The 27,083-nt window shown below is 40.5% G+C and overlaps 3 protein-coding genes across 5 annotated transcripts in view; 1 reads left to right on the forward strand and 2 right to left on the reverse strand.

The window, feature by feature from the left end:
• Positions 1 to 335: 335 nt before the first annotated feature.
• Positions 336 to 13,473, reverse strand: frk (fyn-related Src family tyrosine kinase). Its single transcript, XM_034900987.1, has 8 exons — positions 12,870 to 13,473; positions 9,608 to 9,729; positions 6,904 to 7,067; positions 6,203 to 6,371; positions 4,642 to 4,800; positions 2,885 to 3,066; positions 1,362 to 1,527; positions 336 to 1,139 (listed from the first exon to the last, which is right to left on the reverse strand). Exons 1-8 carry the CDS (start codon positions 13,295 to 13,297, stop codon positions 928 to 930), a joined length of 1,602 nt encoding a protein of 533 aa, XP_034756878.1. The 5' UTR covers positions 13,298 to 13,473; the 3' UTR covers positions 336 to 927.
• Positions 13,474 to 14,417: 944 nt separating this feature from the next.
• nt5dc1 (5'-nucleotidase domain containing 1) overlaps positions 14,418 to 27,083 on the forward strand; it is a 74,290-nt gene continuing 61,624 nt past the window's right edge. Inside the window, exons 1-7 of one of the 3 annotated variants that reach the window (XM_034901009.1) lie at positions 14,418 to 14,652; positions 14,703 to 14,806; positions 17,499 to 17,590; positions 18,026 to 18,097; positions 18,185 to 18,294; positions 18,429 to 18,508; positions 18,605 to 18,686. In XM_034901009.1, coding sequence (XP_034756900.1) covers positions 14,714 to 14,806; positions 17,499 to 17,590; positions 18,026 to 18,097; positions 18,185 to 18,294; positions 18,429 to 18,508; positions 18,605 to 18,686 — 529 coding nt within the window. In that variant the 5' untranslated portion in view covers positions 14,418 to 14,652; positions 14,703 to 14,713. Of the gene's footprint in view, positions 14,807 to 16,201; positions 16,256 to 17,498; positions 17,591 to 18,025; positions 18,098 to 18,184; positions 18,295 to 18,428; positions 18,509 to 18,604; positions 18,687 to 27,083 lie in introns of those variants that run through there. The other 2 variants (XM_034901011.1, XM_034901010.1) reach the window with 2 other exon arrangements.
• col10a1b (collagen, type X, alpha 1b) lies at positions 18,816 to 25,052 on the reverse strand. Its single transcript, XM_034900969.1, has 3 exons — positions 24,867 to 25,052; positions 24,188 to 24,314; positions 18,816 to 21,297 (listed from the first exon to the last, which is right to left on the reverse strand). The coding sequence occupies exons 2-3, from the start codon at positions 24,297 to 24,299 to the stop codon at positions 19,442 to 19,444; spliced, it is 1,968 nt and encodes a 655-aa protein (XP_034756860.1). The 5' UTR covers positions 24,300 to 24,314; positions 24,867 to 25,052; the 3' UTR covers positions 18,816 to 19,441.

Consider the following 27,083-nt stretch of genomic DNA (forward strand, 5'->3'; position numbering starts at 1 on the left):
ATGGTGAAAACTGGCCGGTGACCACAGCGAGGATTTAGTAGCTAAAGAGGCCGACATGTTAGTCAGGAGTCGCTAGAGACCAAAAGCTTAAAAAAAAGGAGTGGATAAAGGACTTAGATTTATCACAAGTCTGGAAATACGACAAGTTAATGCGGCTGTTGCTCTGTGTCTTCTGGATGTCCCAATAAGCCACTGATTACAGATCAACTTCAAGATAAGGCAAAGTGGCCAAAAAAAAAAAAAAATCAAAATAGAATCTAGGAATGAAAAAATAAAGATGGGTTATTGTTCTTCAGCCCCTCTGGCTGCTGGAGCCCGATACAGTCTCTTATCTCAATCATTTTTAAATCCCTTCCGATAGCTATTCGTACATGTGCATAGAGATTATATCACCTGTCAATCACTCTGTCCCACTATGACTCACTTAAGACACAAAACCAAACATGACTCATCAATCTTGCAAGGTACCTTCCAGTAAAAGCTCTGCAGGCAAGACAGTGGAGAGCGTGCATTGCAAACATTCTCCAAGGAGAAGAACCAGTTTGTCAAGATGAAAAGATAGCAGCTTTCTGAAAAAGGACTCTTCAAGTAAAGTGTGCTTTAAGAGTTAGCCAATCCACATACAGCCGGTCTGAAAGTACATTCAGCTGTCAAAAACAGAGTGTCACAACCACCTGGAGCTGTGGTAAAAGCCTCCTCACTGCATGTCAGATAGAGTCCAATCTGCCACCCCATGCATCACACATTTCAGATCCTTAGTTTGTCTGCAATGAGCGACATTTTGAATTACATTTGAATCGGTTTGATCATTCTTCTAGGTTTGTTTATGTTTGGATTCAGGTGATTTGAGTTTGGCATCCGTGCGGAATGAATAGGATTGTATTTTGCGTCTTTTCTCTCTGCACGTGTCGCAGCCTGATCGCTGTGCTAGTAGCGGCCGGCGTCGTCGTAGGAGGAGGGGACGTCCAGGTCAAAGTAGTCCTCCAGCTTCCACTGCAGGGTCTCGAACGTGGGCCGGTCCTGCTCGTTCTCCTTCCAACAGTCCATCATGATGCTGTGCATGACTTTGGGGCAGCCGGGGGGGCAAGGCATCCTGTAGCCCTGGGGAAGCTTCTGCACCACCTGGTAGTTTGTCATGGCTGAGGAATCCACAGAAAGGACATTAGTACTTACAGGAGACAATTACTTTTGCATTGAATGTCTCCCCGGAACATTCAGAGACTTTTTGAGAACTACTTCAAAAAAAATCATAGATTCATTTGACTTTTCAGAAAATTCTAAATACAGTATATCAGACCTAACTTTGTGTCTGTAAATCTCTATGTTCAGAGAATCACTTGTGTCAAGGTTGAAAGTGTCACCTGGGTAAGGCATCTGTCCAAACGTCATGATCTCATACAGCAAAATTCCAAAAGACCAAACGTCCGATTTGATGGTGAACTTGTTTTCGTGGATGGCCTCTAGAGCAGTCCACTTCACCGGGAATTTGGTTCCCTCTCTGGCTTCATACACATTTTCATTATCTTTCTGGAAATCAAACAAGGCACACAATATAGATTTTAACTGTCAGTCAGCTGGATTTGGATTGATTTAAGTGTTTGACATGTCCCAAAACGCCCGATGGGCAAATACCTGATGGGATGTTATTTATTAGCTTTCAAAATGCATGCCAGTCTGCATATGTGGCGAATGTGAGCTGGCTTTAGTTTTACATTAGTAAAGTATACTGCAATCACAGTAGTGGGCCTACAGCTACCAAGCTCCATTGTACAATAACTTGATCAACAAGTTCCAAAAACCTTCACTTTAGTTTTCTCACTGTTCTTTAATGAACTTTGTTTTATTTGCAGGAATCTAAATGTGTAAAATAACTAAAGCTGTCAGATGAATGTAGAGGAGTAACTAAAGCTGTTTGAATGTAGAGGAGTAACTAAAGTAACTAAAGCTGTTGGATGAATGTAGAGGAGCAACTAAAGCTGTTTGAATGTAGAGGAGTAACTAAAGCTGTTTGAATGTAGAGGAGTAACTAAAGTAACTAAAGCTGTTTGAATGTAGAGGAGTAACTAAAGTAATTAAAGCTGTTGGATGAATGTAGAGGAGCAACTAAAGTAACTAAAGCTGTAGGATGAATGTAGAGGAGCAACTAAAGCTGTAGGATGAATGTAGAGGAGTAACTAAAGTAACTAAAGCTGTAGGATGAATGTAGAGGAGTAACTAAAGTAACTAAAGCTGTAGGATGAATGTAGAGGAGTAACTAAAGTAACTAAAGCTGTAGGATGAATGTAGAGGAGCAACTAAAGCTGTAGGATGAATGTAGAGGAGTAACTAAAGCTGTAGGATGAATGTAGAGGAGTAACTAAAGTAACTAAAGCTGTAGGATGAATGTAGAGGAGTAACTAAAGCTGTAGGATGAATGTAGAGGAGTAACTAAAGTAACTAGTAAACTGTCCGATGAATGTAGAGAGTAACTAAAGTAACTAGTTAACTGTCAGATGAATGTAGAGGAGTAACTAAAGTAACTAGTAAACTGTCAGATGAATGTAGAGAGTAACTAAAGTAACTAGTTAACTGTCAGATGAATGTAGCGGAGTAAACTGTAAAATATTTCTGCAATGTAGCGGAGTTAAAGTAGAAAGTGGCATAAAAAGAAAAGTAAAGTACTTCGACACATGTACTCAAGTACAGTACAGGACTAAATATACTCGATTACATTTCACCACATTATATGTATGCATGCATGTATGTACTATGGTGTGTTGAATTTTCCACAGAGCAGATAGCTTGGGTGTCCAAGACAGATTACCTCCAGGACAGAACATCGATCTTATCTCAACTGACACTTTCTACTTCCAGTCTACAGCATCACTTTAAATGGGAGACCCACCATGAAGACCCTGGCGAGGCCAAAGTCCGCCACCTTGCAGATGTTGTTCTCTCCCACCAGGACGTTCCTGGCGGCCAGGTCTCTGTGGATGTAGTTCTGCAGCTCCAGGAAAGCCATGCCCGACGCCACCTGGGCCGCCAACTCGATCTGGTCGGCAACCCGCAGCGTGGCGCCCTTATCCTCTGCAATCATGGAGGGAGACACACAGATCCAATCCCACCACGTTAAAAAGGAACCACACAAAGAAATGTAAGGAAGAGAATCATTTTGCATATGGTTTTTAAAATCGGTTATGTGATGGCGCTTTGTTACCAAGCGGCAAAACTAAAGAAGAGAAGCATAATAACTGATAATCATGAAATTACCTCCAGCAGGCTCTTGTAACAAAGGTGGGTCTTTACTTTTACTTATCATAATTAAGAATTTAATATCAGAAAATTACTTTTGATACTTACATACAGTAAATATCAGATACTTCCAAAATGTGACTTTAACCACAACGTCACTGCTATTTATAACAGGGTAGGCTAAATGACAGAACAACCTGCTGAGGGGAGTTTGTGTGCTTAATAAACTATGTATTGAGTACTTGTTGGGATATCATACCTTACTCTTATTATTGCAATTCAAATGGCAACCTCGGCCAGAGAAATGGCAAAACAATGTTTATCACAAACCGCTCAGCCCCAGGTAAAAGTGAACAGGGTAGAACGCTTCATTTATCCATTGTTCACAGATTTACCTCTATGGTGTTCTCCATTACTTTAAAAACCTGATCTACAGTTCTTTTTTTTTTCAAATCATGAGCACGGCTTGACTTCTATACTTAAAGTGTTTACTCAAGTCCTCCAACCCCTACAACCATATTGGTTGTTTGTTCCTACTCTCTAATACAACCTATGGGAGCATTTCCGAATCTACACTACAAAGCAAAGGGCTTTTATCCAAATACTAAGACAGCAACACATGTCTATTTCAAGTGTTAGGGTTACATTGTGTTTACGACGCACTGAAAAACAAGGTCTCATCAAGCGCTTAAAAACCCTACCACAGACCTCAGTTCAACTCCATCCTTCCCTGATTGCATGATGCTTTAAAATTACAAAGATAAGATTTTCACTATATTCTGTTTGTCATTATAATCATAATCATCGTTGTGTAGTTTGCACAATGTCTGCTGACATAAGAATGGTTATGGTGCAGTGGATTTTTCACATCCAGCAACTTTGGTTTGAGAGATCTGCGTTCGATTCACACTGCAATACATCAATGTGTCCCTGAGCAAGACACTTAGCTCTTGGTTGCTCCAGAGGCTTGCGGCCTCTGACATAACAATTGTAAGTTGCTTTGGATACAAGCGCCAGCTAAATGACATGTAATGTAATGAAGGAGAGAGAGAGAGAAAATGATTGATTAAAAGTAATCTGTATGATGCATGGCTATTATTTCATTGGACTATTTTAGTTACAAACCCAGTGGGAAAGTGGGTGGACCCGGAACCTGGAATGGATTTTCTACACAAGAAAATTGGTTTATAGGCCACTGGGCTGCCCTTTGGCTGATGCTAAAACAATTTATGATGTGAAAATATGTTCAACTGGTTACATATTTTTGATTTATAAATTGGGGAATCTATATTGGTTTTGTTGCTCTGGGACACAGCTACTGTAGCCTGCCCTGTGCACACTTGCATTGGACTCTGATCCTGTCATAAAGTAGCAGTAGCTCATGATCACATGTAAGTTAGCTTGTCTTACTTTGTAGGTACTCCAGCAAGCTGCCATTCTTCATGAGCTCTGTGATGATGTAGATGGGCTCCTCCATGGTGCACACTGCGTACAGCTGGATCAGCTTGGCGTGCCGCAGCCTCTTCATGATCTGAGCCTCCCTAAGAAAATCTTCAGTGTCCATAGTACCTGCCACAGGTGTTCAGTGATGCTACATTAGGAGTGCAACGTTGACATGTAATCATTTTGTAGGGTTTAATAATTTTTGGGTTTAAAAACACATTGTTATGTTTGTGCAAATCGCTCTTACACAGATCCTTGGATGTTGTGATAAGTATTTTGTTTTTGTTAGTTGATCTTCCTTGTGTTAAATAGTACATTTTCTTATTTGTCTATCTTTATAATTTAATCGTGTTCAAAATAAACTACACTAAATCGTGTCAGAATTAGTGCAGAAATATTTGGTCTGGTTAGCCATGGAGGCTAGCGCTACTAATGCTAACTACCTGGTTAGTTTTTTGAACAAGGAGCTTCTGAACCAACTTACAGTTGCAACTCCATAGTCAGATATACATATAACAGAACTTATTTACAACTGGCCGATAACAATAATATGGTAGCATTTTACAACAAACATAATTCATACATGGTAAATTGATAGACAATTAAACTTTAGATATTTTACTGTTGACAAATAATGAAATTATAATTTATGTTTACTAATTATTAGTAATGCTATAATGTATATTATTCTACGAATAGTTGAGTGTAATATGAAATATTTAGTTCATTCATTTGGATAGTTAATACATTGTCAAGTGTTAATTGTTCATTAACTGTATACAAACATTCTTTAGATGGTTATTATAAAGTTGCACCTAATCCTTGTAATAGTTAATGATTATAAGTTGTTTGTCAAACAATATTCACTCATCAGCAATTAATATTAATTTTCAAAAATAAACCGTCAGTTTCAGTGACAACAGGAATTATTAACTGAGGTCCCTCAGGGCTCTAACTTAGGTCCTATTATCTTTTCCTTTTAAAAGCAAAGTGTACACATATAATTTCTCCTTCCACTGAAATGCAATATTTCCAATAATTATTTGAAGGCAAATTCATAATTGTTATTGGGGTTTTTTCTGCACCATTTGGCAGCTTGAGATATTTATGATCTCTGGAGTTTGGCTTATTACACTGATGTGTGTACAGAAAACCAGGAGTGGCCTCTGTTTGCTAACTTGGGACAAACAGGTTGAAAGAATAGTACAGTCCTGCTTTAAAAAGCTCAGATATAATTTAAAAAAAAATGATTTTGATCTCTCAAAGACAGGTTTTATCATTTTCCGTCCATAAGTGCAGTTCAACAAGTTTTTCATATCTCCATAGTGGTTTGAATGCTACAGGTATAATCTTGTCTATAACCGGCAAAGAGACAATACTATGTTAGTTAGATATCAACATTTTCAGATTTTACCGATCCCGGAATGTTGACATGATCAAATCAAATTGCAACTCATATTCATTCATTCCTAAAAAGTATGTTTGTGGTTTAACAGCTTCAGTGAGAGAAAATGAGGCATTAGTGTACCAGGTTTGAGGGTCTTCACTGCGACTGCTGTGCTGTCGTTCCAGAGGCCCTCAAACACTTCTCCAAACTGACCGGCTCCGAGTTTCCTCAGCAATTTAATGGAGTTGCGGTCAATCTCCCATTGGTCCACAGTGTTGTAGGACAGGCCGTGAGTCTGTGGAGCTCCCATCTACACAGACAGGAAGAATCACCGATTACCATGACGACAATGTCACTTTAAAAACTGTATAGAAAAAGTTAATTTAAGGAATAGACCCAATGGGTAGAGCTGTTACAATTACAAATGCTTGCTTCCCTTTACAATAAATGGTCTAAGAAATAATTGTGATTAACATATAATCGTTTATTTCAATAAAATTTAAAAATATTTATTTATGTACTACTTTTTTAAACTTATAAAGTTTTTAATGAAACCGAAGATAAATCTATGGTTTATATAGTCAATTTGACTCAGATAATGTAGTAACACATAATAAGTACACAGACTATGAAGTGAACAATCCCTATTTAATGTAAAACATGGATTTTTCCGATTTTTTTTATAATCCACAATTGCCATTAACAGTTTTACCCCTTCGGACCTTAGCTAATGTCAGCAATTAATTGAATTCAAACAATGAAACAGAAATGTTGTAAAGAAAATTGTGATTAGACAATTGTGGCAAGATTGTGGGATGTGTTTAGTTCACAGTGGGTTTTACCTTTTTGCATGGTTCCCCCAGACGCACACAGAGGCCATCGGACATTGTGGAGTAATGTTCCACCAACTCCTTCAGTGTTTGAAAGGATCTGACCCTCGACACATAGTAATGACCATTCTCCAGTTTTTTCAGCTTGTAATGCTTCACCTTCCCATTGTCCAGCACTGAAAGACAGGTCAACATTAGTGATGTACGCAAGAGTCAAACACAAGGGTATAGCACAGAATTCTGGGCCCTCTAGAAAGGCATTCTCTATGGGCTCCACCCCACTTCCACAGCTAATCATTCTAGCACCTCTGGGGCCTGTTGCACGAAACCAAGATATTCAAGTTATCCCGGATGTATTTAGCTTTGACTTGGTTGCACAAAACCAGGTTGAATTAAACCCAGCCAAGTAACCATGGAGATTTATTCTTTGCGGCTAGCCTGGTCCATTGCAGGGTAACAGCCAGGCTAGATTAATCCTTGAGTTGTGTTAAATCAGCTGCCGTCTGATCCGAAATAAACGCAATTAAGATATTCCGTTGTCTTCTGCTTTATTTTTATTAACATGCATTATTTTACACTATTGTTGTCATGAGTTTGATTTAAATCCCTACTATAGCTGTTGTTTAGATGGTTAGAAATGGTTGCTCTGGCACCCAGATGTAGAGTGGCAATCAGAAGAGTTGGAACTTTTCCCGGTGGGCCAGGAGTGTGTCGAGGCAGACCTGTGCATCGCATCAGTGTCCACTCTCTCTATAAAAGTAGAGATGAGCAGCGCGGCATCCATGGTCTTTGCAGCTTTAGGTTCATACGGGAGTTCTGGAGATTAAGTGGGACTGTGCAGCAATATTGCCAGAAATTTGGCTATACTGAATGAACGTGGAAAAAATGTGGTCATGGTGTAAAGAGCAAGGTCAGATAAGAGCGGAGAGCGATTACGTTATCATATCACTGCATCATGGCAGCACAGACCTCTTGTTTATTTCACTGGATGACTGTGATACCATTAATCATTCCAGTCAACTGAGGATAAGAGTGAGTCACTAAACAAAGCTCGGGCTGTTTTGTGGGAAAATGGTACAGGAAAAAAAAAAAAAAAAAACTTCATCTGAGAAATATTATCTATTAGGTGGAATAAAAAGTACAATTTAAATGTGTTGGCAGTTGGTTAGCTTTCAGAAACGTTATTCAGGAATTACTACACAAACAGGTTCTTAAAATTAATAGGTTATTAATGATTCTGTTACGTAAAACAACAATGTTCTGTTTTTACATGCATGCATACTAGAGCTGGGACGATATGCTTTTGGCCTCGATTCTTTCACGATGAATGGCCGGCGGTTGTATTGTGATCACAGAACTATTGTGATTCAGTAGTATTAAGTTGTGCAATCCCCCCCCTTCTTTAAAGAAACTACAACAAAAGTTGAATCACATAATTCAATCACATAAAAGACATATCATGAGACATTTCCAAATATGTATAGTTTTCTAAGAAGAATGCACATCACGTCAGTCAGTCTGACATATATTTCGTTTGTAAAGAAGAACATAACATTTCTGCATTTTCTACTTTCGCTCCGTTTGCTGGGAACGGTTACGATGTAGTTGCTGTCAGCGGTACCATAGAAACAACCAGTTTGTCAGTCATTGGGTTTAAAAGGGTAGAAAAATAAAATCACGATTCTAGGGAAAAGAATAGCTAAATACGAAGAAAAAGAAGATAAATATGATACGTACCATTTGATTTTTTCATCACCACTAATGCATACAGTACAGGTTGTAATTAATCTGCATTTGAATCATGATTTGATTCATTAAGTTCCGAGATTAATGTTTTAAGAGACTCCTGTTTTAAAGCCTGAGTGAAGATATTGGTGTCACATGAAACTAAACGATCTACCCATGTCATGCTGAAGAACGCTCCAAAAGGCAGGCGAAATTTGGGTGAAGGAATCACTGGCATGTCCATTTTTACAGCTGTACGGCATTTAGTATACCGTCTCTTTTTCTAGTATTTGTGTTTGCAAGCAGGCTGTTGGAATTTGCCTCCCCTTTTGCCGTCATAAGAGGAGCTGACTCACAGACTGCCCCCTGAAACCTAACAGTTACCAATGTTGCTAGATGCTTGTCTCACCAAGCCAGACATTACTCCACAGCACAGTGGAGCAGCTAACGTTAGATGCTGGCTATGTTGACAGTCATAAAAGCCTGAGCTCACACGGAGCTCTTCACCCAACGACAGGTACACTTTTTGGGCTTAGAATTATGATAGGAACCGCCAAAAACACAAGCTCGCTGTTTTCCCCATCTGACGGAAAGGCTTAGAATTAGCTAAAAATAACACCTGGCAACCCGGCCTGGCTGTCAAACTGGGCAGTTGATAACAACACACAGGCCAAAGGAGAAGATACTGGCATTAGCATCGTTGCCAGAAAAGATTTTTTTTTTTTTAAAGTTCTTTATTTAGCATGTTTCCTTAATATCTGATGACACATTGGGGTCATTTTTGGATTCATACAGTAAAATTATTAGCCTACATATTGTACCTTTAAGACACAGTGGACTCACTTCATTCTTTTGGGATATTTCCCCACAACAACTCAAAAAAACTGAGGGCCAGTACAAATTTGGGCAAAAGGTACGAAACTCACACAAATGATTTTAGAGAATGTATTCAAAGCTCGAGCAGCTACTGTGGTATGTGATCTGAGCTCACCTGAGAGCGAGCGCTCCCCTGTCTGACTTTCACAGTTTCGGATGAGGAAGGCGCCCTGCTGGTTCCCTCCGGCCAACAGCAGCTTCTCTGCGTCCAGCCTCTTGGTGTCAGGAAAATACCATCTGCAAAGCAGAATTTAAGCCATGAATCAGAACAGGTTAAACATATATAGTCATTTCTGAAGGAAAATTATTTCTAAAATCTTCAACTGGGGTTCACTGGTAATTACATTCATTGGCTTATTAATACTGTCTGCACCACAAAAACACAAGACCACAATCAGTTTTACCATATCTAAAAGGTTTACAATCTATTTTTAATAAATTGATCCCACTAAGTCAGTGGGATCAATTTATTCAGAATGTGTCTGTGGGTCATCATAAAAAAGAAAAAAAAAAAAGAAATCACTGAGCCTCACTGCTGCACTGACACACACAAACTTTGTGTATATGAAGACAGGGGTATATATGTAAAAATCTGGGCAGTAAAGGTACATTCTTTACAATATTATGAGTGGCTGGCGGTTATTTTGTGCTTACCATCCACTACAATTGACCACAAAGTGACATACATTTCATAGAGATGTTACACACCATAATAGATATAATAAAGGGACTTGTCATATAAGAACATGATAAGAAAATGCTATTTGTATTAAAGAAGGTAATTTGTAAACCTGACATTTACAGGGCCTGACAATTTAGGGGTGAAATGTCTTTTATTCAGGCTTAAAAACTTGCTGAGTTGGCACCATGTGTTTTCCATTGTTTAACATGACAGTTGTATGGCTTAATGTTCAGATTTAATAACAAAAAAATAAAAGTACCTTTCTGTTAAAAAGTCTCTTAATCTGGCCCTAATTAAACTGAGAATAGCTAAAAGTGCCTAACATTGAACCACAAACTTAGTCCAGGATTTTGAACTTCACCTTTACCTGAGCCGGCTTCTGTCCCCTGACATGTCTAAAACCAATCCATCCTGGTCTCACACCATGCCTATCAGGTTTGTGCTTAAGTGACATGACACCCGCTGCTGCAGGGAATCAGAACTATTTTTATGACTGAGCAGCAAAACAGGAAAAACCAGATAACACCTGAGATGAAACTAGTTTCACCGAGAAGGCAAATGGACCATTAATGCATCACAAATATGGGTTGGACTTTTCTGGAACAGTATTCTCTCCAACAACAAAAGGAAAACGTCCTCCCTAATTTTAATGAGTGAAGTTAACTCATACAGCACTGTAGTATCTGACAGGAGGTTTTGATGGCAAGGAGACGTGGCTACCTGCAGCCAGAACAAGGGGTTTGTTGTAGAACCCGGTCTCATGTTTTGTAGGGGCGGGAGTCTCCGGGCACCTCACAATTAGACTAGGCCAACAATTTCATTCTAAACTGATTATCGATGCAACAATTTCTTTCTGCTTGATTCAAAAAAATATATACATAGAAATCTGAGCTTTTTAACATATACAGTATTCGTCACACACAACTTGTAATGCAATGTTTTGTCTGAGGCTTTTATACTGTAGTCATGCCACACTTAAACCAGCTGAATGACCTCTCACAGTGATCTTCCATCTCAGAGACTCAGTCGTGTTTATAGGTGGAGAAATGGCTTCTTAGAGGTGGTCACATGTAATGTGATAAAGTAGATCCTATTTATTTTGTATTTCTTATTAGATCATGTATGTGTATAAACATATATTTTTTATTTTATTATGGTGTAACTTTGGTTTGAGAAGGCAAAGAGGGGGTAGGGGCACAGAATAAAAGTAACCTATGTACAAGAAATATATGTCTCACTTTCTTTATGGGTAATATACCTAACACACACACACACACACACACACACACACACACACACACACACACACACACACACACACACACACACACACACACACACACACACACACACACACACACACACACACACACACACACACACACACACACACACACACACACACACACACACACACACACACACACACACACACACACACACACACACACACACACACACACACACACCTTCTTCTCGCTTGCCTAAACTCTAAGGTAATGTCCATTATCCAATCCTTTTTTCAGTCCCTCTGTTTTCTGATTTGTACATGTCTGAAAACTGTAACTTTTAAATAAAGAAAAAACATTTTACACATTTATTTTTAAATAATTGATAATTAACATGTCAGACCCTATTATCGAAACGTTCTAGAGAGAATCGCGATGCATAATAACATTTTTTTTTTTTCCCCCACCCCTAATATTGTGTCATTGTTGTTGGTTAAACTTTAGCTACAATTATCCAGGAAATGCAGGCAAAGGCATTTGAATGCACTTGTGTCAGTCTTGTGTTTTTGAGTCTTGCCTTGAGGGGAATAATTAACCCGTGGACTGTACTTCCTGGTTATAGACAATCATTAACTAGTTCAACCCAAGACTCCATGGGCATCATTCTGCACTAAAGACAGAAGAACATGTTGCCATGTTTTACCTCTGTGAAATGGCATTCAAAGACAGTTAGGTTTCTTAAAAAAGGACTTTAGAGCTCCAAATGTGTTATGGTCTTGGACAAAATGGAGGAAAAACAAAAATCACAGTTTGGAAAAGACCTGTGTTAGGTTAAGAAAAGGCAATTGCTATTTAGAAAATACATGATTTTATGCAGTACTTGAAGTACTATATGGTTATTATCAGTGGTGGAATAAGTATTCAGATAATTTACTTAAATTAAAGAACTAATACCACTAATACTAAACACCAATAATACCCATTGTAGAAAGTGTAAAGGATCCAAACAGTTGTGTTTAATGGTCTCATCATTTCAGCTGGACTAGTAGGCCCTATAGGCCATATTGTTGCTAGGTTACTTTATAATCAAACATCAGGTATTATGAACTGTGTGTTTTGTGTGCAGAAATCTTAATGAGTAAAAGTATCTAAAGCTGTCAGATGAATGTAGTGGAGTAAAAAGTACAATACTTCTTTCTGAGATGTAGCGGAGTAGAAGTAGAAAGTGGCATGAAAAGAAAAGACTCAAGAACGTCAACATTTGGACTTAAGTACAGTAGCCTACTGGAGTTAACGTAGGCTACATTCCACCGCTGACAATGCAAATAAGATAACATCACAGATAAGAATAGGTTATGAAAGGGTCCAGTCATTTAGAAAATAGGTCTACTACATTGACTTTTGTAGTTATTTGAATTCATGAGTAATGTTCGCATTCATATTAATATGACGGCAAGGTCACTTACGGCTCTGCGTCGATACTCTCCACAGGTGCCACATAATTGGCCGGGATGTATCCCTGTTTGGTGGCCGAGACTCCTGTCAGGGCTTTTGCAAACCACCATTCCCCTGGACTTTTGTCCAGAGCCTCTAAAGTGTCCCCGGTGTTAAAGCTCAGGTCCTGCTCGGTGCGGGCGGAGTAGTCATACAGGGCGATGTAGACAAGCCCCGAGGCTGCTGCTGCTGCTAACTCAGCCGGAGGCACTGCCGGTAAAGGTCTCTTTGAATTGAAGTCGGGGTTTGAGGTTTTATCATGAGAAACGGGATTAACAAAAACTATGTCCGTTTTGACCGTTTTGTCCGCGCGCGTGGTCTCCTCAGTGGACTGGTTGGGCTTTTTAAAACATGCCAGAAAACTCTGCCAACACGAAGAAAACCTCTCCTGAACCTCCATGGTGTGGCCACGTCAATCACTGCAAGTCATTCCGTGTCAGGAACCCTCTCCTCGCTCACGAGCCACATCACGTAGTAACATCCAGAGTGGTGGGGACAGCACGAGCGGACGGCAGCACGAGCTACTGCAACACAGCACTCGGGCAATGGGGGGTGAAGAGGGCCACTTAAGTGTCAAGTTTCCTGGTAGAGTTTACGTGTTCTTCTACCAATCACCTGCACCTGCTGAGGAATTGGGTGCGGCGCGCCTTTAGTGACGTAATGTGCCCCCTGGCGGCCATATTGGAGGATAGCACAGATCAAAAAATAAGAAAAGAAAAAAATATGTAGGCCTAAATACGTAAATGAGGACAGCACAGGTAGGTTACTTGTGCATATTCAAATGCAAATGGTCTGGCTAGTCCACACCATAGACTGTATATTAACATTAATTGTTGACAGTCTATGGTCCACATAGCATTGTGGGATGGGAGAAAAACATGTTCTGTTTTATTGGCATTTGTTTTAACCAATCACAATTGTCTTGGGCGGAGCTACGGTGTCTGCAAAATAGTGGAGAGACCAAGTCAGGTCATCACTGATGTTGACCCCAAGGAACCTAAGGTCTCGAGAAAAATCTCTTATTTTAACATTAAAAATAATCTCACAGATAAATTCACAAAGTGCTTTACAAGATTTTTTTTTTTACTTTTTTAAAGAACCAATTACTAAAGAATAAAGTAGCTCAACAACCAAAACAATAAAAATAAACACTTCAAAAACAATGAACATCAGAACAAGAAAAATGTTTAAATGGGTTTATTGCCACAATAAGAACACTTTTGTGGAATTAACCTTGTTGAACGGTGCAAACATAAAGAAACAAACATTAATGTATTAATATGAAATAAACAATTCATACGGAAAACAAATATATAGGCCTACACGCAAAAATAAATATTACATAAGAAAAAGAGGACAAAGGCATAGGTCTAAACTCTGAGCATGTGCGGAGTTAAACAGCAAGTTGCTTACAATGCATAAAGACAATAAAGCATCTCAACACTACAGTTCCACCCAGCCCTGCATAATTGAATGCGCTTTCCAAATTCATATTGCGCACACACACTGTGAGTTACGATCTTCATTCCACACCCGGAAGCACTGCACGCTCCCGCACTCGCCTCTCTGCCGCCTTCTTCTGGCACACAGGAGTTTAACTCCTGGCTCCAAATGTTACCCGTTTAGTGACAAATCGATTCGGGGGTTTAGGACAACGTCTTCGGTGAATTGTTTTTCGCGGTACCGTGAGCGAAGACCTGAGCGGCGCGTGTCCAGAGTCAGCCAGTCAGTCAGTGACGTTGACACAGCAGTAAGGTTAGTGGTGTTTGATGTGTGGACGGTCTCTCGCCTGCGTCCCCCCCCAGCGTCTGCCACAATGAGCGAATACTTCAGCCTGTCGGACAGTGACGTTATCGGCTTCGACCTGGACCACACGCTCTGCCGCTACCACCTGAAGGAGACCTCCAGGGTAAGTGAGCGTGTGTGTGGAGCCCGTGCAGCTAGAGCCCCGATACATAACAATACGGTGGCCGTTACGCTTCGGTCCGCAACACATCTGCGCCAATAAGCTCCCACGGTCACTTGTCAATTCTGGCTTGCTGTATTGAAAAATTGGCTTTTCGATGTGGTAGCCTGGAGAGATGTGTGCAGCCAGGGTGATGCGATGCGAAATGCTCCATGGCGCTGCAGTCACTCTGCGTGACTCACAGGTTGAACGTCGGCGGGGATGATGATAATGAAGATCACCACCATGTCTTTGAATCCTCTCTGAGGCCTATTGGCAACAGCACCTTCCCATACCATCAATCATGTGCTTCTACTAGAAGGGACGAGCAGACGCACAGGGTACAGCTGGATGTCGTGACACCGAGTTACAACACCTAAACCAGGAGTCTTCAACGTTTTTAAGCCATGACAGACCCCTTAACTGAGAGAGGATGATGGGCTATACATTTAAGTTGCATATTACAAGGAGCCTACAATAACGTGTTGGCGGTCTAAAGCCTTATACAAACCTTTTTTTGTGCTTAGAATACCACGCATTTTAAGTTTTAACTGTTGGCATGATTTTATAAATCCCTTTTTAATGTTAAACATAGAGAGTCCTCAGGATGAACCAGATCTGTGGATGCCTACCATTGTGACTAGCTTACCTACAGGCCAGTCAGCCCAGCAAGAAGGTTTTTTCTCCTTAAAAATAGACTTAATTTTATTTGCCAATAATATGTTGAATACATGTTTACGATATCATTGTTTTTGAAAAAAAACCTTAGGGGGCCATGGACCCCTTGTTGAAGATGCCTGACCTTAATGACTGCTGAATCCCAGCCAGTCATTATCAGATATCAAATATGTCTCACTTTCTTTATTGGTTAATAGAGAGACCCATCGCATACAAACAAATGGCTCAAAATAGTAGAAAATGGAAGGACTTTATTTATATTTCAGTACATTTACCCAATGACACTTACAGGCTTTTACTTAATTAACATTTTCAATACAGGACTTTTACTTGTAACAGAATAGTTTTTCAGGGTGGTATTAGTTCTTTTACTTAAGTAAAGGATCTGAATATTTCCTCCGACACTGATTGTCATCACTGAGATGCTAACTTTACAGTAATGAGTTGCTTTTTCCAGCTGCAGTTATCGCAATCATTTTGATATTAACAATGGAATCAAATGACTGTGTCATGTAATGCCTCGTATTATATCCCTTATGACGATGCCACAGTTAATTACCACCCATTTCTCTAGTTACTCTCAGCCCTGTGGAGCTTTTTAACTCATTTTTCAGGTTTTTCAGCCTTCACAGTCTCATAAACTGTTTCCTCAGGCAGCAGTTTTTAGTGAAAGGGCCCTGATAAACCTAGTGTACGCTACCTTCCCAGCCCCTAATGCACAGCACACAGAAAGAGGTAGCGGCTGTATTTTCTTAAGGAGCTGGGAAAGGTTGAAACGGATGTAGACATGACTCCAAATGAATGTTTTTATGTCTGTTGGATGTCTGCATAGGTTAACTAACATGTTCACCATTACAAGTTCAAACATTAGTGAGCTGGAAGGGAAGTTTTCACTGATCATTAAAGGGTACCTACCATTTTTTTCTTAAACTGCACCCTATTTCTCTGTTTTTGTGTCTAAGTGACTGATGGGAACAACAGTCTTTGACATTGGTCCAGTATAAAGGGAGATCCCTGCAGCCGGCAACAGCAAATCAAGCGAAAATGGCAATTGTCCAGCTTGTATTTACCTTCACTAAAGTGCTTGTTTTGCCGCTGACTGGCTCAGATTGTTATTTTAAGTGTCTGACAACATTGTGGAAAGGATTTCCAAGGAGGTCGTTAAAGAGAAAGATCCTTTTTTAAAATATAAAAACATCCGCAAAAGTGTTTTTGCTAAACCCACCAGACTCCATGTAACTAAACAGTAATTTTAGCAACGTAAAGTTCATTCATTCAAAGTCGACAGAAACAAAATTAAACTATGAAAAGACGTTTTGGTCGTCTATCCACTTTTCCAACCATCACAACTCTCGTTTTGGTTGAAATAGACACACAGTTTACTAATTTACATGTGAAAATATGCTGCCCCTATAAACGCTAAAATAGTTTATCTTTTAAATGGAGTATGGTGGGTTTAGCGCTAGAGACCTCAGCTGTATTTGGTTAAACAGAAAGGTCTTAAAGAAGTTTATAAAGGTCTGTCTCCATAAGGATCCTTTCATTAGACACTTAGAATAATAATCTGATCCTTTTAGTGGTAAAAACAGCTTTTAGTGGACCACATTGACGCTGAACATTTGCCCCATAGGGTTACATTGCGGCCCGGTCTGTGGCTGCAGCATTCACGCTTAATACTGGACCAATGTCAAAGATTATTGTTCCCATCAGTCACTTACACACAAAAACAAAGGACAATGGGGTCCAATCCCCAAAATGACCCTTTAAGTATTCAACCAGATAAATCACAGGGTTTAGTAAATAATCAATAAATAATAATATATACAGTTAATAACTAACCATTTTATAAAAAGCTGTTTTATTCTTGGAATTTATTGGCACATATTTGCATTTCATTGTTAATTTCATTTCATTGTTCACTGTGCTGCTCGTTTTCCTGATGTTACATAATGATGTTATTTCCTCGTTATTTTTGCAGCTGATCTATGAGAGCTTTGCCAGGTATCTGGTGGAGCATAAAGGCTATGACAAGGACCTGCTGAACCTAACCCCGGCTACCTGGGATTTCTGGTGAGTCAGCAACAGCAGCCGCTTCCAAAGTCAAAGCCTAAACTATCGGCAAGCAGTTCACCCATGCTTTCAGTTTTGTATTAAGTGGTTTCTAACCTATTTGGCTTTTGACCCTTAAATACCATACCCTGGTCTTTGTGAGGACATAAGCTGTGAGAATATCAATCAAAGAATAGGTTTTTCTTCTGGGATTGTTTTATCTGAAAGTTAAAGGCAAACAGATAAATCTATCTAGTATTCACAACAAAAAAGAAACACATTTGATAATTAAGATAACTTAATTAGATTAATTTTGTTGCATGTACTGTACCCTGAGTTATTATGTTGCTCTAGTGGCTCAGCAATCTGTTTTGCTGTCCTCCGGAATGGCATGCACCGAGTTGTCCATGCTGAGGACAGCACAGGCATTTCTAACATGCTAAATTTTGTGTCTAGTTTTAAAGGACTAGTAGTGGATCTGGAGGATGGAAACCTTGTGAAGCTGGCTGAAGATGGAACTGTTTTGCGGTATGTTGTTTTTTCAAAGTTCTTGTTGCTTTCACTGACCTATTTAAAAGTGAGATACTTTAAAAGTTGTATTCCTTGATTGATTAGAGCGACCCACGGAAGCGTTGACCTGAGCACAGAAGACATCATCAAACATTACGGTCCAAAAAGAGAGTGGAAGCACTTCAACAGCCTCAATACTTCCTTCACAAGATCTGGTATGATATGTACATCCATCTTCATTACCTAATAGCTACGTGCTGTACTCTTAAGTAGGTGGAAGTGCATTGTCTGGTATTCTTTCACATCACCTCTCACTGGATTTCTATGACTTTTGTTTTGGTCTTTGCAGCAAAATATTATTTCTATGACAACTACTTTGATTTGCCTGGGGCTCTCCTCTGTGGAAGAGTTGTGGACATGTTGCATAAGGTAATATTGGATAAGTTATGGTTTCAAATGGATGATTGACATTTACATGTGGAGAAAGATGTACTCTAGATTGTAATTTTATGTTTTTGTGATTAGCGGGGAAATGAGGTGAATTCCGACTTTTGGAAAGACATGGTTGCTGCCATCGACCACAATTACAACACATCTGCATTCAAAGGTAGGCCTTTTATTCCAAAGCAGCACACGTTTATTTTATTGCTTATTTCTAATGTCTTTTTCTTTTAAGGACCCATCATGTAAACACACACACACACACACACACACACAATACACACAATACACAGGATATTTTCAGTTTTTCAAACTAGAACTTTTATTCTGTGTTTTGGTCAGTAAGTGGTACATAACTTAACACATCCATGGGACATAGGCCTAGTAATTTTGAAAAAGAAAATGCAGTTTGAAATTCTCATTCTGTGTTGTTTTGCTGAACACAGTGCTTATGAGAATGTGCTAATCTCTAATACATATAGTACAACAGTTTTGAGTGTCTTTTGTAAGTATATTACAGGAAAATTCTTAAACAACAGACATTATAAAAACAAACACAAATAACAGACGTGCTGTAAATGTTACAGGCAGTTGTAAAGCACCACTTAAGATATCTTCCAATATTGTTTAATGTTTAAAAAAATGAATGTTTAAAATTGCGAAGTCACACACATGGTGGACTGGAGGAAAAGGGATCAATCTGAACTATATATTCTAATTTTTTGCTCAGTATGAATACCTTTGTTAGCAAATTAAAGACATTTCATTGTTTTTGAAAGATTTGAATCTGACATTTGAACTAGTTAAAATAATAATTATATATATTTAGTTCTCTCTCAATTTGGGATTTTATAAACGAATATATTTATCTGAGTAGTTCAATGTTTTGTAAGGGTTTGAGGTTAATTTGGATTTGTGAAATCACGTTGAGGCAATCAAGAACCCAGAGAAGGAGCAGTGAACATTATCTGCTGCAAATATGCCGTTACTCTCCTCATCAGGGACCTGGACATAGACTCTGTCACCGGGGTTCAGCATAAGGACAGTACTGCCTGACATCTGATCCAGGAAGCCTTTGTTGTACTCATCATAGGTGAAAATAACGGGCTCCTCATTTTTGTAGAGGGCCACCAATGCATTGGCACCATTGACATGCATATGATAGCTGAAATAGTAGAGGCCTGGGATCTGGCAGGTAAACACACCGCTGTGCTCATCATAATGTTGCTCCCCATTGTACAGAACCTGGTTAAACTGAATAGGGTTTGCAGCAGGGGGGTAGGCTCTGGTCAGCACAGCACTGAAGGCGGACATGGGGGCCTTCATCATCTCATGAGACATCACAACCTCGTGGGACTTCATTGGCATGCTCTTTTCATGATGGTAGACCACCTCTCCTGGTGGGCCAGGTTGACCAGGAGGACCGGCAGGGCCTGGTTGACCGTCTAGACCTCTGGCACCTGGGACTCCAGGTGGACCTTGAGGACCAGAAATTCCCTTCGCTGTCAGGCCAGCTGGGCCAGGTGGGCCTGGAAGACCTGGATGGCCCTTAAGTCCAGAGGGACCTGATGGACCAGGTGGCCCAACTGGTCCCATGGGTCCTGGCATTCCGTTCTCACCACTTTTTCCTTGTCCTCCTGGGGAGCCTGCATGGCCTTTTGGTCCTGGGGCACCATGTGAACCTGGAAGTCCTGGGCTACCAGCATGGCCTTGTGAACCCTTTTGACCCTGAGGACCATTATGTCCTGGAATTCCTGGAGGACCTACTGACCCAGGGACACCTGGTTTTCCACTGAAACCCTGAGCTCCCTGTTCACCCTTGGTACCCCTTGGGCCTGGTGCACCTACCATTCCAGTGTCGCCTTTGGGTCCCTGTGGGCCTGCCTCTCCCTGGAATCCTCTTGCACCCTGTGGACCAGCTGGGCCGATAGGACCAACAGCACCTGGCTGACCAGTATAACCAGTTGGCCCTGGCTCTCCTTTTTGACCAGTGGTTCCTGAAGTACCGGGGGCTCCTCTGCTACCTGGCATTCCAGGTTCACCCGTTTTGCCAACACCTGGCATACCAGGGGACCCTGGCTGACCAGCTGGACCCTGTGGACCTTTAGAACCCATAGGTCCAGGCATACCTGGGGTACCATTCTGACCTGGTTTTCCAGGTGCTCCTGTGCCTGGAGCCCCAGTGTGACCCTTTGGTCCTGGAAGACCCATTGGCCCAGGAGCGCCATCTCTTCCTGGCACGCCACCCTTGCCAGGTTCTCCAGGATAGCCAGTGGCACCAGGTATGCCAACTCCAGATTTGCCCGGCATTCCAGTTGGGCCCATTGGTCCAACTGCACCTGGTGGTCCCTGAACCCCAGGAACTCCAATGCCTCTTTCTCCTTTATTGCCAGGAAGGCCGGGAATACCAGGATGTCCCTTCAAACCAGGTTCTCCTCTTGGTCCCGTTTGCCCAGGGATGCCAGCGGGTCCAGGTTTTCCAGGAGAAGAAAGTCCAGCAGGACCAGGTGTTCCATGTGGACCAGGTGCACCTCTGGGCCCCATTGCTCCAGTTGCGCCAGGTGCACCTCTCTCACCAGGGGCTCCAGGGCTTCCTGGTTTTCCGTGACCACCTGGGGCGCCGGGTTTACCTGCTTGAGAGTAACCAGGTGGTCCGGGGGGTCCTGCTGGACCTGGTGGTCCAGTATGCCCCATGCCACTCTTTCCAGGAGGTCCGGATGGTCCCATTGGTCCTGGCTCACCTGGAGGACCCGGGGGGCCTGGTTGGCCTGCAACAGCTGTGGAACACATAAAACGCAAGCAGTGTTTTAATTCAGGTAATATGATCCACACATCATAAAGTCTATATCTTACTTTGGTCAATTTGGTTCAGTTTGCTGTTCATAATCTGATTTAGTAAACTGTTGTACAATAGTTTTACTGGATTATCGTCTTTGATGTAAAAGGAGAATGCACAGTGTTCGACATGATGTTGTTGGTGAATACATAAAATACACATACAAGCATACAACAAATGATACAGACATAAAAATCAACCTTAGTTTTCCCCAAGAAAATAAAAACTGAAATAGTACACATGATCAAGAAATGGCTTCATTTTCAAGCATCTTGTATGCCTTGAATGCATTACGTAAGATGCCTTCTTGGTCGTTGAATGACCCTAGGTTTGGCATTCTACTCCATAACACTGCATCCTGACTTGAAAAACTGCTCCATATGATTGTAGGGTGGCTTGGGAGGACAGCACTTCTTTTTTCCCAGGATAGTGTTGACAGCACCACTTGTCTGAGGTAATGTCCTCACCATGTGTCTGCTGGGACCCAACACACCAGCTTCTGTGCATTTCAGTTCAACTTGCCCGCACTATACTGCACCCCTTAATTTCCTGCGTTGTCCATGGCCGTGGATGTATAGTTAGTGGTCTGCAACTTGTCAACAGCACCTTAATGCATTTCCTGCCACATAGTGGATAGTTTATGGGCAAGGTCAAATGAGTGCATGCATATATGTGCACAGCATTGTATATACAGTGCACAGCATCTGATTGTTGTTCTACTAAAGGTTAATGCTCACTAGTGTAAATTGGAAACGTTAACATAAGAATAACCCTATTTTCTCTCTCTTGTTTTAATTTTTGTTTTGTTTTATTTGACAGTAAACAGAGAGATGGCATGAAATTAGGGGACAGAGAGGTCAAGAATAACATGCCAAGTTTCCTGGTCAGATTCCAGTGAGCCTTAACTCTTGGGCCAACAGGGCACCTAGTTGTTTTCTCTCTTAACTTTTTCCTTAAGGTTTGATTTAAGGAAGGAACTATGCACAAAGAGCATCTCTGATAGTTATCATACTGCATTCCTTTATACACCATATTCTAGATGTGTCATTGTCTGTCAAAAAATAAAATCCACTAGTGTTTGGCTTCCTTTTGAAATGGTATTTCTTTTTTAAAGAATGCTTTGACAAGGCTGTTATTTCAAGCCACATAAGGCCGTGCCTGAAACCCCACAGAGGTTATTTGTGCCAGAAACACCACAAACTAAAGGTGATGATACTGGCCACAGTAGCTGAACCATGTACGACCTGTTAAAACTGCAAAGTACCACTATGCTTACATTCAGTGTAGCACCTGTATCCACTCTGGATTTGGTTGCCTTCAATAAACATCATCTTAGTCAGAGTCTTATTAAGTAATTCTTCTCTCCCTCATTGCCCTGTGTTGTGGTTCCTTTGTTAGATTTACGGTTTAAACTTGTGAGCATTTCTCTTTTCTTTTTTCTTTCTTTCTAATTTTGTGGCGTGGATTTAGTACCACAAAGCAGCTTGTTAGGGTGTGTCTGCAACGTGGTCACAACATCTGTTTTGGAGATTTGTCAAATTTGTGCTCTTTTTTATCCTTTTTCTATTCTATTTTTGCATTGAGACACACAGTCAAACCACATCAGATAAAAAAACTAAACTGGGTACATAAATTACAACTGGCAGAATTTAAGTCATTGTTTAGCTGGGATATAAAATATAGTGCTACACATCATCCTGGCAGTTACATCATCATTACCACTGCTTTGTTTTTGTTTCTATGACACATGCAAAAACAACTGTTTTCCTCCTTAACCTTTATTTATACAGAACACAACTGCTCTTTAAGCCATACCCCACCTCAGTTATATACAGTTATATGCATTCACAGCAGTTCAGCCAGTTCAACCACAACCTTCTGCTCTCAGCCAATGAGCTACTTGTGCTAGACCTGCTGGGTGTGCACCTTAATGAGTTAATGAAGGCAGCCTCATTTACTACATGAGCCAACAGTTTGCCAGGCTGCATGAGAGGATCTTACTGAAAGGTTAAAGTAGTGGTGGCGATAACAGTGATTATGATAATGACTTGAATCTGCAGGCAATTAAGGAATGTGTATCGTTTGGTTCTGTAACTGCTGCAGTACGCTGCCATATTTCCAGGGTTCACGTTGTCATCATTTTCAGATCAGTGATTAATGTCATGGCTGTATTTGGATAAAAGTTTAAAAAAGGGAAAGTCGTATTGCTCTGTTACAGCATTGAAATGCTGTGTACCTTATTGCACTATTAAAGTTTTTTACTTTTTTGTCTTACACCAGCAACTACATGGATGTGCACAACATTTAATTGACCTAATTGGATAAAAAGTCATTCCAGGAGGAGTTTATTACATGACTTTTGTTTTTATCAAAAGGTGGAGTTCCATGCAAATGTTGGCTGTAACTCTATATTTCATCTTATTTCTTCATTTTACAAGTCTCTGCCGTATGCCTGCTACCCTGTTTTTCAGCATCACAACTTATAATTAAAATTCTCTAAGCATATGCCTATTAAATTCTACCAGAAGTGTAACTTGAAGTGTCATCTGTTGCTCAATTGCAAGTTGAATAAAAAATACAGCTGATACAGTCCCTAGGCAGTCTCACTGTGCAACCTGTGGCGATGGGCTTGGCTAGAGTTTAATTATTATACTAAACATAAGTAGATGCTATTCCTGCTTATTTTCCCCCCAGTTGATTTGGAACCCTCTGTTTTTGTGTGAATTTCAGCATATCCCTTTTAATATTAGTTTGCCATGATTGTTGTTTTAGTAAAATTGTGTTCAGATGAACAACCGCAGTGAGGAAAAGGGCCTCACCATGTGACTCACCTTGACTCTTGACGGGATAGGGAGTCTTGCTGACTTTTTGGTAGTACCTCTCAGGGGTGGCCTCAGCCAGAGCTAGGAGGACGAGGAGAACGCTTGTTACCCTCAGGTCCATCTTGGGAAGCTAAACCTGCAAAGACAGGGAAGAGAAAACATTTCTTTGTCTTCTGTGACAATCAGACACCCCCCCCCCCCCCCCCCCCACCCAAAAAAGTGCAGTGTGGTTGGTGCATCGGGTAATTCAAGCCAGAATGGGATTGTATATGAATATGAAGCACTGTGCCACATTTACATGGATGAAATGTGATAAAGTCTGATTGACTGATTGAGAAAGCTGCAAATGTGTGTCGGAATGTTTCATTTCTAAAATCGACCAGACTTTTAAAAGGTTTTACTCTCCTGAAGTGAGCAGCTACTATAAAAAGTATGCACGTTTAACAAATTGATGTCTACCATGCAATCAAATCTTGCATCACAGGAACAAAATCTCAGTGTAAACCAGCCCTACAGTAGCACGGCTCATTACACTAATGTAATACATTAGTGTACATACATGTAACACATAACTGTAATGTTATGGCATCAGAGCTCTACCAGTGACCCTACCCTCATTGAGAGCCAGATAGGGTCGGGAAAATCCCCAGCACACTAACCTGAAATCAGGAAAAAAAAGCCACCTTACCTTAAGGTTTACGCTCCAGAGAAACAGTGGGGTGGGGGGTCGGGAGGCTGCTGTCCCGGCACTGCGCTGGTATATCCTTAGTTGTGGAGTCTGTCTGTCGAAGCAGCAGCTGCTCTTCCCAGGGCACTGGGCTCAAGGTATTTATACCAAGCCTGGTCTCCAGCATCGTGGATGATCTACCTCGCGTGGAAGGCCCTCCCTGCTCTGATGTCATCTTTAATGACGGGTTCCGTGTGCTGAGAGGGAGGACTGTCACTTCACTCTCCTCCCTGAGACTCAGTCCTCATCTGGTCCTCTCTGTCTGCCCAGAGCAGCAGAGATGCAGGGGGACTCTGTCTAATCTCCCTTCGGGTGACATTTTCATAAATCAGTTTCTTGATTTATCTCGCTTGGGTGATTTGCAGTTTCAGTAAATGTGTGGCACGCGGTTGTTCAGATCTATAGATAGAGCTGCAAAGATTGATTGATTAGTTGTCAACTATTAAATTAATCGTCAACTATTTAAAAAATCAATTCAGTTTGAGCCATTTTTAAAAAGTAAACATTAGGCTGAATATTTTCTAGTTTCTTCACTCTTCTGTGACTGGAAAATGGAAAATATCTTTTTATTAAAACTATTTTTTTTACAGAAAGGACAATATTTCAACACCTCTTTAAGAGTAGGGCACTTGATTTTTGAATATCTTTGAGTTGTGGACAAAACAAGACATTTACAGACGTCATCTCAGCCTTTGGGAAACTGATCCACATTTTCACAATTTTCTGACTTTTTATATGCCGAAAATCTAATCTACTTATCCAGAAGATAATGGACAGAAAATGACTAATGAAACTAGTCGAGGGTTGCAGTCAAACATAAACATTAATCACTGTGTTTGCACCTTTTGACGGATGAGTCAGGAATATCAGTCTTAGTGTCCTTTTTAATCCCAGATTTGCATTTTTAACTTCACAAGAGGATGTTCTTCTGGAAAAGTAAAGACTGTGCAAGTCTGACAATATTTTCCTCCAGTCTGAAAACTCCACCACACATACCAGACAGTCAGTTTTGGTTGAATCTAAGTATGACACCCAGGTTTTATGGGCTGCTGTTGAAGTCCAGTTTTATCAGACGTTTCTGTGTTTGACAGACAGCAGGTCTGGTTTTCACTAATTTAGATTTAGTTCAAATTTAAATTTCAGATACACCCTAAGATGTGTATCCGTAAAATAACAGAAAATGTTTTGGCAACTCATTACCCAGACTTTGTCTCGTAATTTTAAAACTGAAATTATGTGTAGCTCGTTAAAATACAGCAAATAACGTTTATGTTAGGCCAAAGTATACTTCTGAAAACTTGTAAAGAAACCGACAGAAACATCTGAATAGGCGTTGAATTCAACTAAAATGTTGCAAAAAAAAGGCCCAGAATGTTAAAAAAAAACTTTCTTCAAAGACTTTCTTTAATTTCCCAACCTCCGCGGCTGACAAAAGTTGTCTGAGCACCCGTTTTGCTATTTGAAATGTAAAAAACAGAAATACAACTGTGAATCTTATTCCTGTGGACATTGTCTGTCTGTGTCTACACATATTTCTTAGAGTGTAGTGCAGCCTGTCGTGATGCTGGCAGGTTTCTGTCTGTCTATCCAGTGCAGCTTTAGGACGCCAGGAGGCAGCAGTGTCCGCCTGCTCCATCCTGTGAGATCGGGTTCCCTGAGTTGCAGCAGTGGAGGAACTTAGAGCATATCTGTAGTTGTGCAGGCAGTCGCAACATACATCATCCTCCGGTCCAGTGGTGTCGAACTCTACTTCACTAAGGGCCGCACTGGAAAATAATAATCACATCAAGAGCCAGACATGTTTAGTGTTAATGTGCTTTTATTTTATTGAAAAAGTCATCTTTTACTATTGCATGTACCATATACTGTAGCCTTCTCATTTGTCAACAGTTTGGTCAACATAAAGCCCCCCAAAAATAACTCAACCACTTAACCACTTAACTTAAAAAGCCACAAAAACTAGATGGGCCAAAAGTGATTGTGAACCTAAATTGTCATGTGGGTTAGATATGTTGATATGTGATAGGCTTGCTGACATATTATAAAACAGCTATAATCAGGTCATCACAAGATGTCCTTTGTCAACACATTTACATAATTTAAGAAAACAATAAACCTGAGAAGTAGCCATTGATATAAAGTGCTTGATTTGTAATTTAAGACTGCCATGGTGCTTGT

The sequence above is a fragment of the Etheostoma cragini genome, chromosome 18 (genome assembly GCF_013103735.1).
Source record: "Etheostoma cragini isolate CJK2018 chromosome 18, CSU_Ecrag_1.0, whole genome shotgun sequence".
Lineage (NCBI taxonomy): Eukaryota > Metazoa > Chordata > Actinopteri > Perciformes > Percidae > Etheostoma > Etheostoma cragini.

Excerpts from the sequence above, each read along its gene's own strand:
- frk (XM_034900987.1), bottom strand. The coding sequence starts at position 13,297 with ATGGAGGTTCAGGAGAGGTTTTCTTCGTGTTGGCAGAGTTTTCTGGCA. Across the intron at positions 9,730-12,869 it reads GAGAGTATCGACGCAGAGCC|ATGGTATTTTCCTGACACCA; the intron begins GTAAGTGACCTT and ends TCTGCTTTGCAG. Across the intron at positions 1,528-2,884 it reads GCCTCGCCAGGGTCTTCATG|AAAGATAATGAAAATGTGTA; the intron begins GTGGGTCTCCCA and ends TTTGATTTCCAG.
- col10a1b (XM_034900969.1), bottom strand. The coding sequence starts at position 24,299 with ATGGACCTGAGGGTAACAAGCGTTCTCCTCGTCCTCCTAGCTCTGGCT. Across the intron at positions 21,298-24,187 it reads CTATCCCGTCAAGAGTCAAG|CTGTTGCAGGCCAACCAGGC; the intron begins GTGAGTCACATG and ends TGTGTTCCACAG.